Here is a 16,947-nt window from a genome sequence, read left to right as displayed (position 1 = left end):
TTTGCTTTAAATATTGTACTATTTGAATCTTTAATTTTGTATGACATGTCGTTATCGCGCTACACAATGTGAAAATGTATTCCTAAAGTATCAAAAAACGTTTGGTAAATTTTATATAAAAATATTTTCCCCTAAATGTTAGTGGAGAATTTTTCTAATATAATTCGCACTAACGCGACATACAATTGACGCTATAGGGTATCAGAAGACGAAAGATAGTTTACAACGTTTTCAAGGTTATTGACATTGAAAGTTCAAAACTACGTTTTCCTCAGAAAAATGTCATGTCGCAATAAAATAAACGTAACAAGATGAACTTTTTCTAGTCGATATAAATTTAAATAACTTTTTTAATGTATTTTAGAAGCCAGGGCAAAGACTATAACCAAATACCGACCGACACCTGAGGTAATTTTTTCGGCTATTCAAAGCTAGCGCAAAAATTTCCTCAGCGTTATTAAAACGGTGTGTTTTTAATGACGTGAGGACTTGGTCGCTTCTTTTGCTTGCCACTAAAATGCTTTTAAGACGGTTATTACCCGTAAGTAATAATTACATACGTAAAGTTTAGTTACATTACTCCTAGCCTACAGCTAACAATCACGAACCAAAATGAATGTATTTCTTACTTTGTGAAAACGTTGAAAATCCCAACTTCCAATTCGATGGTCAAACAAAATACGATGCCAAGCCGATAGAATCAAAGACGACAATGAAATTCTGCTGTACCAAAATATTTCAAACGTAACGAATAAAAAAAATTTACCCACACAGATAGAATACATACTAGAGGGAAGCTATAAAGTGGCCACATTTATCTCCATTCCGCACGTAGGTCCCGCCTTTAAAATTCAGCAACCATCTCATTGGTTCTTATGACGAGAATGACGAAAAATATACGAGTGGCGAAAAAGCCCCGCCTTCTATTTTGTTCCCCTTGTATTTTGGAAGTAGGAACTGGGACTTAAGCGCGCATTAACATGTGCATCTTGTGCTTTCCTATAAGAAATCATTTCCTGACATAAAAAAATTAGCATTGTTAATAATTGGGGGTCCGTCAGCCGTCTTCTAACCGAAACGAAGCTCATAATCAATGTATAATAATCTTCACATCAAGTTCAGTTCTTCACGCATTTAGATCACTTTTAGATATCAATAGGCTACAACACAGCGATTTGAAACTATAAGTAACAGCGTACAAAAATGAAATCAAGCAAAAACTATTTCGCTTCCAAAGAGAAAATATACCAATATTCTGTTTTTGGCTACGTCATAACGGTATAGAAAATACGCCTATAGGGTTGAAATGTTTCCTATAAAGAATAGTGTTACTGGCGTTCTTGACCACTATCTGGAACCAAAGTGACTTCGCTGTATAACCAATGTATAATAATCTTTATATTAGTTCAATTTGGCCACGCATTTTGATCGCTTTTAGATATCTATAGGCTAGGTCCGAGCGATATGAAAATACAAATAACATTGCGTGCAACACTTACAGAAAAAAATTTGGCTTCCGGGTATTTATATCGTTATGACGTAGCGTATTTCAAACCAAAAGGGCTAAATACTTTCCTATAAAGACTAGTGTTACTGACGTTTTTGATCATAATAAGGAACCAAAGTATTAATATTTCGAGCCAACTTAGCTTTTAATACTATAAGTAAATACACATTTCGTTGTTTTTCAGTTTGCGTGTCAGGTAAGATGGTAAACGCTTACGTCATAATCAACAGTCTGCAACTGAAAAGACGACAAATTATTACAAAAGAATAAACCTCTCCAACTGTGAGGGAGAAGATTAGAGATTGTATTTCTTAGGAGCTTGATGACTAGCAGTTTTGTAGACTTATTTCAAATAACTTAAAAACTCCGTTCATTAATGTTTTACCAAAAATGCGCAAAGACAACTGCCCCTTGCGCCCAATAGTACCTTCCCGGGATTGTCCTACGTATTGGCTAGTTCATATCTTGTCTCCCCTTGTAGGTAATACCCACATCATGTAGTTAATTCATATGATTATTTAAATAAAATTAGAATGGTAAAATTAGACGAGACCAATCGCGTGTTTAGTTTAGATGTAGTTAGTTTGATTTACAAATCTCCCTATCGATGGTGTAGTTGAGGTTTTGAGTCAGAGACTTAATTCAGATAGTGAATAGAAAACACGAACAGACTTATGTCTTGATTCTATTTTCAACTTAGCAAAATTATGCTGAGAAAGCACTTTCTTACATTAGAGGAAGAAAAGGATGGGAAACTTCCATTTTTGGATGTAGACAATGTTATTATAAGACCAGTCTGCATAGTGAAACATTCAGGAAATACTTCCGAATGATTTTAAAATTCAAATTAGAATCAGATTTTATGGATAATTTGAAAGAAGGACCTTCGACAATTCGCGTAACGCCCTGCCTTCTTGTTAACAAAATTCTCATCCCATATATAATAATTTACAATAAATATTTTAAACATCTTTATTGCTGAGAGATTTCACTAGACATTATTAGGGAAGTGAAACAATTGCGAAAAAAAGTGGTTTTCTAGTATGCTACATTTTAAAAGACTTCCCGATTAACTTTAGCTTAAAAGGGTTGATGGGTTTCGGTCTTAAGCCGCAGCTATATAAGTAAAATGAATGAAAATGTATTAAAGTACATATTTTAATAATAAACATACCAACATTTCTCTCTTATGTAGTTGGTCTTCATCGCAATTAACTTCTGTTTCTGTTTCTTTTTCAAGAAGAGAGTCAATTTTATCGGTTTCTCGAAGCGAATCAACTTTGTCAGATTCAAGAAGAGAATCAACTTTATCAGATTCAAGAAGAGAATCATCTTTATCAGATTCAAGAAGAGAATCAACTTTATCAGATTCTCTATTCGGCGTATTATATGATTTGTTTTTTGCGGCAGTTCTGTATTGAATTCTATTAGTAAATTGAACTCTTATTAAAGATGTCTTCTACCTTTGACTACTTGAGGACTTTTTCAACGCTATTTCGAAATTGCTTTGCATTTCTTGAGTCCACTTGTCTTTAAATAGTTTCTGACCTCCATATTTCGTTAATTTCTTCCACATATTTTTTAGAGCCCAAAAGCTGGTTCGTTTATCAAAAACCTAGAACAAATAATTAAATATAAAATTTTATTTCAATTCTTAGTACATTCCAAACGCACTTTTCTCTTGTAAAGGTCCTTCCAAAATTTATCTCCACCGAGTCTAACAATTGTGCTCTTTTCTCTTATTATTTCTTCTATAATGCGATTCACTTCATCTATTTGATAAGTGTTCAACATCCGACCTTTCTGCAACGAAGACATCTTGAGAGTGAGTCGTGTTTACAATAATCGAACGTCCAACAAGGATTTCCTATATCGCGCACTCTAGTGATGAGCGAAGTGGAGCGCTTAATCAAACTTAATGTTACAACGTCGTTAAGAACAAAACACGCCAAATTCAAGGGGGTGAAAAAATATATTAAAATGCACGAATCACGTAGTTCTTATTTATTGTTTTGTGTTTTAATTTAGTCATTTATGGTGAAGTTTTGATATTTCTTGGGGGTAAAGTGGCTTTACACGTTCAATAATTTGCACAAATTAAGTGGGGGACATCTATAAAATTCATCATTTTATGAGTTATTGTCAAGACTTTTCAAAAATTGTGAAAAATAAAAATCCATCACAATTTTCAATGCCCAATATTTAGAAAAACCCTTAATACGTCATTGGACAAATATATTGACTATATTATATTCCATATAATTTATTCAATCATTTTGAACAATTTTGTCACAATTAAAAAAGATGATGTTGAGGCCCTAGACCATGTATAATTATATTGTCCAAACCTTACGTATAAAGCGTCAAATAGACAGACTTTAATGTTTTTCAATGGCGAAATATTGTTCAATTGTTTGAATAACATTTTGCGCAATAAAAAACTCATTCATTACGCACTTAAAAGGTTTTTTATTGGTCTTAGAAGTTTACAAAAAATTTGTTTGTTATTAAAAAAATTAGTTACGTGCGTTTTTAAATCCAAAACGCATATTCTGTTAGTTTTTCCATTATGCGTGGAATGATTATCTGATCAATTTCTACAGATTGCGGTAAACAGTTCATTCTGACCGCCCAAAGTGTCTCGATAAAATCCACACAATTTATATCACTTGCGTCAAGCGCCATAATGGAATCCGCGATTACTTCGGTAACGGCGAGGTGGTATTCATGAAGTACATCCTGTGAAATATAACGGTCATTAGTCATCAAGCCAAATAATCTTAGAGCGCGGCAGTTCTCCCAAGTACAGCGCTGGCCGTAGGCATGGTTTTTTCGAAATGCATCTGTAGATTTCTAGTGAGAAAAAGTTTGGAATTTCGTACCATCTTCATAGGATGTTCTATCACGTCTTTCACCCAGTGAGGCTAAGATAGTAATGAACTTATTTTTGGTATTTTTAAGGTTTATAACTTTTATATACTTTTCGGGGGTAAGATAAATTCCATCCCGATCATGAAAGACATTAAACCCTACCTAGCGGATGAACTTGAACCCTATCTAGCGGATGAACTTTACCCTTTAAAACAAATTTTACATTTTTCACGCTACTTTTGAAAACAATGTCAGGAATTCATAAACAGTTAGTGTAAGGCGAAGTCTTAGCGAACTTTACTATAAACTGTTGTTTAGACCATTCTTGCTTAAAATGTTCAAAACCATTCGTTTCAAAAGCTTTAGTTGTTTGTCAAAAATTAAAGCGATTCGCAAATAGTTGGCGAATTGCGAATTCCCAACGGAATGTTTTAAGCTTTAGTTTTGACCATTCTTACATTAGAAGGTAACTGGAACTTTTAAATATGATTGCGTTAATATAAAATGAATATAATAAGTTGAATTTTTGGGATATTTCACGCTCCTGTTCTCAAAAATTTAATTTCTTTAAGTAACTTAACTAATTACATTGCGTACAATTGTTTCAAAAATCTCAGTCTTCTCTTGTCAACGACTTAAACGATTCGCCAATGTCAGTTTTAGCGAAGTTTATTATACGAATTTTTTTGTACAGTTAAATAGCGAAAAAATTACGTGAAAAAATCCTTATGGCGAATGGCTATTTTCGCTTTTGAAATTTTCTCCTCTGGAACATCAAGACCGTAAATGCCATTGCCGTTTTCCTTTCTTACGCGAACCACTTTTAACAAAGGAATTTCTAATACTTGTTCCAAATATGTCCAAATCGGAAAGATATCACCGGAAATTATATGGAATGTTTTCATCTTCACTGAAGGATCCTCATACTGGCGCATCCACATAATTTCACCGTCGGTAATAGGTATACTTTTATATGACCAATTAATAATGAAGGTGTTTAACAGTTCCTGAATAAAACCACAAAATTTCAGACAGTTATATCTACTTAGTTAAAATGTTACGCTAAACCTTTACCCTTTTTCCTTGCTCCGGAGAATACAATCGATAGAGATCATTTTCTTTAATGGCGAGAACTATTTTTCCATCAGTATTACTTTGCAAAAAAAAGTGCTCTTTGCTAGCAGTTCTTAAAGAGATCATTTCGTGTAGTTCCATCCTTGTGTCAAAAAGTATTTCGTGGTGAACTAGGCGTTCGGTGATAGCGCAAGAATTCGTTGAAATCATCTTCAAATTTTCTCCTACTTCTGTTTTAGGGGGAAAATGGTAAACTACCTCTAAGTAGAGAGTTTTGTTAGCAACTTCTTACGGATTATGGCAGAATCATGTTGGCTGTCAATTGCTGCCAGGTCTTGGAAATACATGAATTTTTTGTAAATTTCTCTTTGATCATTCAACGGTAGACCGAGCATCCGATTGAAAAAACATTCAAAATTACGTGAGTTCCCGCTCAATTTTATACCATCTTTATAGTGTTGGAATATTCCGACTTTCGTTAGCTTCTTCAGAAATTTTTCGTTATGTAAGGAAAAGTCTTCGAGTAAGTTTTCTAAAATGGTCTTTACTACAGACGCGTTGCCGTTGCATTGCAGTGTGAAATCTTCGAAAACTCGAACGCTGGATCTTCGATCCCCTTGAGTTAAAGCGCTCTTACAGCAAAGAAAATAAGATTAGTAAGACAATTAACCTTCGATGAACAACTCGGTTGGAGACCCGCAATATTCTACTCTATCGTTTGAATTGGGGGTTGAACTATGTTGTAGACCTATTTATTTCTCCAAGCGCGTTTACATTGGATTGAACCTACTAGATGCGCCACACGACTCGCGAGAGTTCCTACAATTCTTAGTTCGCCTGGAATGTCCGTCAATAAAAATAAGTATTTCGGTGGACACTTCTGATTAGAGCGATGGCTTCTACCTGAAAGATGTACGTAAAAATATGGTTTATGCATTTACTGCGACCGCGTTTTATCAGTGTAGTGTGTAAGATGGTACCTAGTTGCTGAACTAAACGATCCGCGCTCCACGGAAATTCCAGCGTCACATGCAAACGAGTTGAAACGTTCTCGCGTGCAGGCAAATTCTCTGCGTGTAACGATATGCCAATTGAGGCAACGTTACTGATAATTACGATTTTTTTCAAACCTGCTTGAAAACATTCTCTATCTTGAAAAGTCAATTACATTTTAAACATCATCTTGAAAACCGTTTATGATTATGTCTATTAAAACTGAGAAGACTAACCTTTCACGTTTTGCTCGTTACTCTGTCGTTTCACCGATGCATATACAATGTTGCCTTTCGTGTCTACGTATTCTCTTTCCATAACCTTTCGACCAGTTAACTAATTAGGTGAAATTTAGTTCTTAAAATATTGAAAATTTAAAATAAGAAAATTTTAAGAGGATATTAATAGTCGAATGCAACTGTGATAAGTTTAAAAATATTTCTCCGTTTTGTATCCGTTGCCTTGCGTACGCCTTTTCCCTAGAACGTTATTTCGCGGGGAAGCTTTGGTTCTTAAAGGTCAGTTTATATAGTTACCTCTGCGACACTAGTTTCACCGCCCAGTTCAGTAATGAGAAAATCTAAAGTATTTCTCGGTAGGAGAGGGTCTAAATGTTGAAAGGCTTTTTTTATGGAATTAACATCGTCTGCGAAGAATTATAGGTGAAATATATTTAATCTACTCTGAAAAGGTAACATTACCAAGAGATAACTCGGAAACCAAATCATCACGTTGTTGCAAATTAGAATCTTCTTCAGAGTTTTGTGAACTCGAATCTTCACCCTCATTTGAACTGAAAATGTCAAACTCTTGCAAGGTGCAATTCGCCCTTGAATCTTCTAGTTTGATTTTTTTGGCTACATATTACAAAGGTTAGAGAAGCTCTACAATAGAAGCATTTTACAACCTTTTGGCTTCTTCGAAACATGATCAACGTCAATTTGTAGATATTTAATTAACACCTTTTTTAACAAAGACCTAAAAATTATTGAAAAGAAATTAGAAAAGTCATAATGGTTAGGACAGTACTTCATAATTTACCTTAATAATGAGTATGGTTGTGTATACGGTGTTTCAATATTTTTATAAAGCGATTCACCTGTACTTTGAATGCCAAGAATGACTTGCATTCCATTCTTAAGCGCGTTTCTACTTTGGCAAAATATAATTTGGTTCTACAACCGAAATAAATAACTGTTTTAATTAAACATACCTAGTTTGTTCGATGCATTCAGGCACTTTCGACCAAACACAAAGACTATTGAAATAGTTTTGATGGGCTTGCCATATAAAACTCATTGAATGACGACGTACGTGTTTTTTTGCGGCACTTGTTATGAGCATCCACTGAAAGCCAAAGAAATGTTACATATTGCGAAAGCGCTTATAATTCAATTCGTAAATACCAGTTTTACAGAGGCGTCGTAAAGGTTGTTCATCTTTTCATCGGTCTTGCAAATTACAATCTCGTTTGAAACGCCGTCTTGGCTCAGCTGCCGAGATATATAAGCACCTGCTCTCGTCAAATCGCAGGCTAACAACTCCATACCAAGAATACCTCTAGAAAATAACGGAACTACATGTAAACCATTTTAATATTTCTACGAAATAGGCTTACCGATTCGACAAATTTTTTACGAATGCCTTTGAGTCGTCAAATGAAGTTTCTTTTCCCCACAACCCTGATATAAAAAGGAGTGAAATGCAAAAATTAGTTTTCCGTAAGTATTTCTTTATAAAAAATATTTACCAAGCCTAACCAGGTACGCGATATTATCTGGCTTGCTCAACGCCGTTGCAGAAGCGTATATAACTCTACTCAATGGTAGTTCCTCTTGCATACGAACTACGTATTTTCCAGTAACACCGTTTTGGGAAACGCTCCTAGCCATATGGCATTCGTCAAATGCAATCTAAAAAAGGCGCGCAACAATAAAATAACGATGACAAACTTTAAGCAATAAGACACTAACGACACCATCGAAGTTTTTCTCGAAAGCTTTGATAATGTTCGAATATTTTTCTCTTAGCTCCGTGTAAGTCAAAAATAGAATTCCCATTTTAAATTTCAGTCCTTCTGCGAGTTGCCTCGCCCGAAAGTTTTGGGGAGGGTTAAGGTTTTCCAAATCCATCGTCAGGTTGCTGAATAATGTAGAAGAAACTGTAATAAAAATATGCTTCGATCTTCCCTCGCTTAGGTATTGTAAAATGGTTGCGGCAATGACTCGTGTTTTTCCCATTCCTGTTCCGTCGCCTATAAAACAATGAATTGTAGTTTTTCAGAAAGATACCTTTTGGTTTTATATTTTCTTAAAGCGATGTTTGAAAGAATTCGGAGATTCGATTAAAATAGTGATTTAAAATCAGAAGTGTCCTTTAAATACCTAATACAAAGCCGGCCCTGTGTCCATTTGGCAGGAGCGTCTTGTGCCTTTCAGAAATTAGCTGAACGGCTTCAATTTGTAAACCGGATAGTTTTCCGTAAAACTTTTGTTGGACCTTTTCCGAAACTGTAGTTTCGGACCTGCTGAAAGCGAGACTACGTGCTATGCAAACCTTATCTGGGTGAATGGATCCTACCATAGAGTTATTTCAAGATTACGAGCACGTTTGGTTTGTTCATTTAATAATGCTGATTATTACCTTCATAAACATAATTTTCAAAAGTTTCTGTAGTTGCATTTTCCTCTTGAAACAACTAAAAACAGCATATAAAAATCAAGTGAACAAAACTCCCAAAATCTTATTTTCTCGTATACCATTTTAAACCGATAAAAGTGAATCCGTTATCCAAGAGTGATATTTTTAGACGGCAAAGCGATGTGTGTTAGGGATCTATAGATTTGCCAGATAGATAAAATATAACACATAATTGAAACTTGTGTATAATACTTGTCGGTGAAAATAACAGTAAAAACCAAATTGAAATTTGAATAACTAAAGAAAAATAACAGAAACATAAATTATTCATATCCACGATATCAAATAGTGGGACTAAACCCTAAGGCCGAAGCACGCATTTTTTAATTACCTTTTAGTTCGAAATAGGCTAGGTCATCGCGAGCTAAAGTACATAAGATTTAAGATCAAGTGCCTAGAGCGAGCAATTTTGCAATCTAAATTCACAATCTATTGGAAATCATAGTACCATGGTACTTTTGATTACAGTCGAATTTCCCTGTTAGGCCATAACTATATTAAACACAAGTCACACAAAACGTACCTTGCATGCACTTTTAAGCTCGCATTTGGTTATGTCATAGCGACATAAAATGTAGGTAAAACATGGAGTCGTTTGAATTGAAAAAAAATCTACCAATCTATTTTAATTCGATTTCGGTTAGCCATAGACCAGGTCATAAGGACCTTAAAAAAGTCACACGAACCATCGCTTATAAAGAAGCATCCAATTCCTAATTCGCTTTTAGTAAGTAATAGTTATGAATTAGTAGTCAATAGCTTGAAATTTTGAAATAAATTTGGTTACCTATTGGAAAGAAAGTAACAGGAATCTTCCAATCAAAGCGTATTTGATTAGATATACGATATGGTCTAATCTACACGAAAGTAATAACATGAAGGGTAACTCTTAAATTGCACAGACCAGGTCATAACGACATAAAATATAAGTGAAACAAAACACCGCTTATAACTCATGCCGACCAAGAGTATTAAAACGTTGCCTACGTTAATCAAGGCTTGTGCGCGGGGCCGTTTTTAATTTTATTTTGGCAATTAAGATGCCAAATTCTCTCACCTGAGGCGCTAAATTTAATTTTAAATGCTCATTTTCTCGCGCATAGAATTTTAAATACTCATTTTCGCGCGCGTTTCGGTCCAGCTATCAATGAAATCTCGCGCCAAAATAGGGATAAAATAAGAAGTCGCGTTTCTTAAGAGTCCCGCGCTTCGAAGCCACCGCGCACAGGCCTTGATTAACGTAGGCAACGATTAAAAACGTCATCGAATCATTTGGCTTCAAAAAATTATATTATGCAATTCTGATCCGCTTTCGGTTAGCCAAAGACCGGGTCATAGCGACATAAAAAAAACAAGAAACGCAAACCATCGCTTGTGACACTTGCCAACAAAGAATGGAAGCGTGGAATTTTTAATTCGGTTTTGGTTAGCCACACGCTTCGAGATAGCTATATATAATTAGTTTTGAAATTTTCAATTTAAATTTGGTTTGCTATTGGAAAGAAATTAAGAGAAAATTTCGAATCAAAGCTTATTTGATTAGGTATACGATATGGTGAAATCTTCGCAAAAGAAAAAACGTCAAAGAAACGGCGCTTGCAACACCTGCCGACCAGCCGCTTTTAGTTTTTCGCTAGTACTCAAGAAATTGGTCGCAGCTTTTCAGAACAAATAATAGCATGCAATAATCGAAGCCCATTTGTTTATCTATAAGCCTTCTCAGAGCCACAAACTAAAAAGCGGAATGTTTCCAAAACCACCAAGAAGAAATCGTTATAACTCACCGTTCCAAAACATGGGTTGCTCCTTACAATTACAAATAGTAAAATGTACCACCACAATGGGAAGAATTTACGAAATGTATTTCCCCTCAAAGAAAATTTGCGTCCCCCTTCATGGAAGGCTTTTGGCGCTTCTGGTGGAGAAATTTTCGTCCCATAGACGCTAATGTTAAAGATAAGATTTTGAAATGTACCACTCTTACGTATTGAAAAACCAAATATACGGAATAAGTCAACAAGCTATTGCATAAGTATATATGGAATAAGTCAACAGTCTATCGCATAAGTATATATGGAATAAGTCAACAGTCTATCGCATAAGTATATATGGAATAAGTCAACAGTCTATCGCATAAGTATGTATGGAATAAGTCAGCAGTCTATCGCATAAGTATATATAGAATAAGTCAACAGTCTATCGCATAAGTATATATAGAATAAGTCAACAGTATTTCGCATATGGAATAACTCAACAGTATTTCGCATTTGGAGTTATTCAACATTATCTTGCACATGGAATAAGTCTGTGTTTCGCATAAGTATATATGTAATAAGTCAACATTATATCGCATATGGAATAAGACAACAGTGTTTCGCATAAGAATAAATGTACTAAGTCAACAGTACATTGCATATAGAATAACACAACAGTGTTTCGCATTGTACCAAGCCTCTCAAAAACTATATAGAATAGTTTTCCTGTGTTTTGCATGGAAACATACGTTTGTATAGTTTGTTAGCTAACCAAGTGTTAGCTGCACTAAGCGGAAAAAGTTGGCCATCAACTCGCTTTTGATAAGCCATATCCCAGGTGTTAGCTATATAAAATGTCCAACGAAACTTCGCTTGCAACACTTGCCTAAAATTGATGTTATGCAATTTCTAGTTCGCTTTTCTTATCCATATCCAAAGTCATATCTATATACAACTGGTCAAAAAAAGTCGCTTGAAACACTTGCGATATCAAATTTTAATTAGCTTTTGTAGGTTTTGGTTAGCCATATCCCAGGTGTTAAGTGTACATAGCTGAAAACAATTTTACTATTGTAATTAAGAGGCTTGGTATTCTCACTCTTTCCATGCAAAACAGAGCAAAAGTTATTTAATATTGAATTTGAGAGGCTTGGTACTTCTACTCCGTGTTTTTCATGGAAACAGTAAAATTTCCAAGCCCCTCAAATACTATAGTTAAACACCTTTTGATTATGCATAGGCGAAAAAAATTCGCTTATAGCATCAAGAACGAATTTAAACTGCTCGCTTTAGACTTTTCTGGGAACAAAATTTTCAGTTTTATACGCAAGTATTGTCCAAAATTCACCGCAAATTATTTAACATTTCCTAAAACATATTGTAGCATTATATTTAAACTTTGCACACATATTAATCTGGATAACGTTTCATTTATACTTTGTAACTTACAGGGAGGGTGAAGTGGAAAATAAAGTGATTTTTTATCGATTCTTCTTCTAATTATAAGAGCAGTCTGCATAGTCAAACATTTAGGAAATACCTCCGAATAATATTAAAATTCAAATTAGGTTCCAATTTTAAGAATAATTTGAAGTATCCACCTCCGACCAATCGTGTAACGTCCTGCCTTTTCATTAATAAAATTCTCGTGGCACGTTCCGTGTCGAATGGAATTTATCGCGAGATTTCATAAAATTTGCGCGCGATGTGACAATCGTGGCGCGAGACACGGAGCGTGCCACGAGAATTTTATTAATAAAAAGGCAAGGCGTTACGCGATTGGTCGGAGGGGGATACTCCAAATTATTCTTAAAATCGGAGACTAATTTGAACTTTAATATCATTCTGAGGTATTTCCTGAATGTTTGACTATGCAGACTGGTCTTATAATTGGAAGTAGAATCGATAAAAAAATCCCTTGATTTTCCACTTCACCCTCCCTTTAAACAACGGACCCCACGTTTTTTTCCCAAATTTTTGAGCGTGTAGAGGTGCCCTTTAATAAAAAATAAAATAATGATAAATGTTCCGTAGAAGCACTAAAAAATGCAGCGCGACGCATTAAGCGAGTGAAAACGGGGGGAGTTTCAGAGTTACTTTCGCTCGGTCAGAAAACGGTCGTTGGGCCGCAGCTTTATCTTGTATCTATTTCCGTTCTCTGAAGTGTGGATTACGCAAAACTAGTGGAAAGTTGCGGTAAGTTTATTGATTTTATCTTTGTTTTTGCAAAAAAGGCGATATGAAATAGTATTATTGATGGAAATTTTGGATCGCTTTTGATTATGCATAGGCGAAATACATTCGCTTATACTGTCAATAGCATCAAGAGCGCATTTAAGCTACTAATAGGATAACGTAAAACGTTCCTTTTAACACTTGCCTACAGAAAACGATAGCATGTAAATGTCTAATTCGCTTTACGTTAGATATATCCCAGGTCATAGCTTTATAAAAGACAAAGAAAACGTCGCTTGCACCATGCAAGTTTTACTTCGCTTTTGGTTAGCCTTATCTCGGGTCATAGCGAGATAAAACTGTAAAAGAAAAGGTCGGTCTCAACACTAGCCTACAGAAAATGTTAGCATATGTAAATGCTACACTTAAACCAGGTCATAGCTATATAAAATGAAAGTCAAGGAAAAAGTTGGTAACAACACTTGCCTACAGAAAATGCTAGCGCAACACTTAACTATAAAGAATGCACCATGCTAGTTTTAGCTCGCTTTTAGTTAGCCTACAGGTTAAAGCTATATAAATTATGCCAAACCAAACTTCGCTTTGCTCCTCCAATTTATAGTTCGCTTTCGGTTACATATACCAGATATTAGCTGTACACAGCGGAAAATCTATTTTATTTGAGAGGCTTGGTAGTTCACTTTACTCTAGTATGTGAGAGCCTTGGTATTTTCCTGTGTTTTGCCTATGCCGTGAAAGTACCAAGCCCCTCAAATACTATAGTAAAACAAAGCTTTCCTCTGTAGTATTTGAGTGGCATGGTATATCCACTGATTCCATGTTTTTGAATGGAAACCGAAAGTAACAAGCCTCTCGAATACTATAGTACAAGTTTTTCAGTGTTTTGCCATCAATTCGCTTTTGGTTAGATATATCCCATTTCATAGCGATTAGCGATATAAAAGTGTAAAGTGTAAAGTGTAAGTCGAATGCAACACTTGCCTACAGAAAATGCTAGAATATCTAAATGCTACAATTAAAACCGGGTAATAGCAATGAAAAATGTAAATCAAAGAAAAAGTCTGTTACAACACTTGCCAACAGAAAATGCTATCGTATGTAAACGCTACACTTAACTATAAAGAATGTACAATGCTAGTTTTATTTCGCTTTTCGTTAGATATATCCCAGGTCATAGCTATACAGTATAAAATATAAGTCAAAGAAAAAGTCGCTTGCAACACAACTATATCAAGAATGCTCCATGCAGGTTTTAGTTCGCTTTTGGTTAGCCTAATCTCAGGAAAAGAAAAAGTCGGTTGGTTACCTTAATAAAATATAAATCTATAATCTAAAGTATTGCAGAGGCTTGCTACTTTCACAGTTTCCATGCAAAACATATAGTAAAATACTACACTGTAGTATTTAAGAATCTTGGTACTTTTCCTTTGTGCTTTGCATAGAAACGGTGAATGTACCCAGACCCTCAAATACTATATTAAAATAGTTTTGCTGTGTATCCCATTGAAACATATTTTGTATTTGGTTAGCCATATACCACGTTTATGCTCTACAGAGCGGAACACTATTTTATTATTGTACTTCAGAGGCTTGGTATTTTAACTCTTTACATGCAAAACAGAGCAAAATGACTTTAAGATAGTATTTAAGAGGCTTGGAATTTTTCCTGTGCTTTGCATAGAAATAGTGATAGTACAAAGCCACTCAAATACTACAGTGTTTGTGCATGGACACAAAAATAACAAGCCTCTCAAACACTATTGTAAAATGGTTTCCCACTGTTTTGCCATAAAAAAATAGCTTACTTTTAGCCATATACAAGGTGTTAGCTATATAAGTAAAACTAAATTACTTTAGTGTTTCATAGGCTGGCTACTTAAACAGTTTCCATCCAAAACATACAGGAAAAGTACTGCACAAGAATCTTGGTACTTTTCCTTTGCGTTTTGCATTGAAACGGTGATAGTACCAAGCCTCTCAAATACTATAGTAAAACAGTTTTCCGGTGTTATGCGTGGAAAAATGTTTTTTATAGTTCTTCAAGTGCTCGGTTTTTTTTCATGTCCAATGGTACCCACCTTGAGCATTTTGCACGTGATTAAAAACTTGTAGGAATTCGGCACGAGGGCGTCGTTGTCGTACCACGCTGTGGTAAAATGAAATATTCCTTACAGGGTTTCAGAGTTACTTTCGCTCGGTCAGAAAACGGTCGTTGGGCCGCAGCCGTATCTTTTAAACACATTGTATCTATTTCCGTTCGCTGAGGTGTGGATTACGCAAAACTAAAGGAAAATTGCGGTAAGTTCATTGATTTGATCTTTGTTTTTGCAAAAAAGGCGATATGAAATAGTATTATTGATGGAAAATTTGGATCACTTTTGATTATGCATAGGCGAAGTACATTCTCTTTAACCTGGAATCGAAATACATTCTCTTTAACCTGGAAACTATATATTGGTCATGCGACATAAATGGGCAACTCCCGCCGCGTGAAAAGGGTCCAAGGGTACCTTTCATGAGCATTTTGCACGTCATTTAAACACTTTGTATCTATTTCGGTTCGATGAGGTGTGGATTACGCAAAACTAAAGGAAAATTGCGGTAAGTTCATTGATTTGATCTTCGTTTTCGCAAGAAAGGCGATATGAAATAGTATTATTGATGGAAATTTTGGATCGCTTTTGATTATGCATAGGCGAAATACATTCGCTTATACTGTCAATAGCATCAAGAGCGCAATACTACTAATAGGATAACGTAAAACGTTACTTTTAACACTTAACCACAGAAAATGATAGCATGTAAATGTCTAATTCGCTTTACGTTAGAAATATCCCGGGTCATAGTTTTATAAAAGATAAAGAAAACGTCGCTTGCACCATGCAAGTTTTACTTCGCTTTTGGTTAGACTTATCACGGGTCATAGCGATATAAAAATGTAAAAGAAAACGTCGCTTGCACCATGCAAGTTTTACTTCGCTTTTGGTTAGCCTTATCTCGGGTCATAGCGATATAAAATAAAAGTTAAGGAAAAAGTCGGTTACAACACTTGCCAACAGAAAATGCTATCGTATTTAAACGCTACACTTAACTATAAAGAATGCACAATGCTAGTTTTAGTTCGCTTTTCGTTAGATATATCCCAGGTCATAGCTATAGAGTATAAAATATAAGTCAAACAACTATATCAAGAATGCTCCATGCAGGTTTTAGTTCGCTTTTGGTTAGCCTAATCTCAGGAAAAGAAAAAGTCGGTAGGTTAGCTTAATAAAATATAAATCTATAATCTATAATCTAAAGTATTTCAGAGGCTTGCTACTTTCACAGTTTCCATGCAACACATATAGTAAAATACTACACTGTAGTACTTAAGAATCTTGGTACTTTTCCTTTGTGCTTTGCATAGAAATGGTGAAAGTACCCAGACCCACAAATACCATATTAAAATAGTTTTGCTGTGTTTTCCAATGAAACATATTTTGTATTTGGTTAGCCATATACCACGTTTATGATCTACAGAGCGGAACACTATTTTATTATTGTACTTCAGAGGCTTGGTATTTTAACTCTTTACATGCAAAACAGAGCAAAATGACTTTTATATAGTATTTAAGTGGCTTGGAATTTTTCCTGTGCTTTGCATAGAAATAGTGATAGTACAAAGCCACTCAAATACTACAGTGTTTGTGCATGGACACAAAAATAACAAGCCTCTCAAACACTATTGTAAAATGGTTTCCCACTGTTTTGCCATAAAAAAATAGCTTACTTTTAGCCATATACAAGGTGTTAGCTATATAAGTAAAACTAAATTACTTTAGTGTTTCATAGGCTGGCTACTTAAACAGTTTC

The 16,947-nt window shown here is 35.0% G+C and overlaps 1 protein-coding gene across 1 annotated transcript; it reads right to left on the bottom strand.

The window, feature by feature from the left end:
- Positions 1-4,039: 4,039 nt before the first annotated feature.
- LOC149630001 (protein strawberry notch homolog 1-like) lies at positions 4,040-15,337 on the bottom strand. Its single transcript, XM_089851728.1, has 19 exons — positions 15,238-15,337; positions 9,477-9,509; positions 8,830-9,021; positions 8,419-8,699; positions 8,196-8,358; positions 8,064-8,127; positions 7,852-8,005; positions 7,659-7,792; positions 7,353-7,423; positions 7,147-7,302; positions 6,982-7,091; positions 6,682-6,781; positions 6,433-6,603; positions 6,243-6,355; positions 5,745-6,084; positions 5,453-5,682; positions 5,191-5,385; positions 4,315-4,431; positions 4,040-4,246 (listed from the first exon to the last, which is right to left on the bottom strand). The coding sequence occupies exons 1-19, from the start codon at positions 15,335-15,337 to the stop codon at positions 4,040-4,042; spliced, it is 2,931 nt and encodes a 976-aa protein (XP_089707854.1).
- Between the last annotated feature and the right edge of the window lie 1,610 nt (positions 15,338-16,947).

Source organism: Phalangium opilio, unplaced genomic scaffold (assembly GCF_054372755.1).
Source record: "Phalangium opilio isolate 3A_F unplaced genomic scaffold, DU_Popi_V2 ptg000105l_1, whole genome shotgun sequence".
In the NCBI taxonomy this organism is placed as follows: domain Eukaryota; kingdom Metazoa; phylum Arthropoda; class Arachnida; order Opiliones; family Phalangiidae; genus Phalangium; species Phalangium opilio.
The sequence above is the reverse complement of the archived record's forward strand: the minus strand, read 5'-3'. Positions and strand labels throughout refer to the sequence as shown.

Excerpts from the sequence above, each read along its gene's own strand:
- LOC149630001 (XM_089851728.1), bottom strand. The coding sequence starts at position 15,337 with ATGTGTTTAAAAGATACGGCTGCGGCCCAACGACCGTTTTCTGACCGA. Across the intron at positions 7,793-7,851 it reads ACGACGCCTCTGTAAAACTG|TGGATGCTCATAACAAGTGC; the intron begins GTATTTACGAAT and ends TTTGGCTTTCAG. Across the intron at positions 5,386-5,452 it reads CTCCGGAGCAAGGAAAAAGG|GAACTGTTAAACACCTTCAT; the intron begins GTAAAGGTTTAG and ends GGTTTTATTCAG.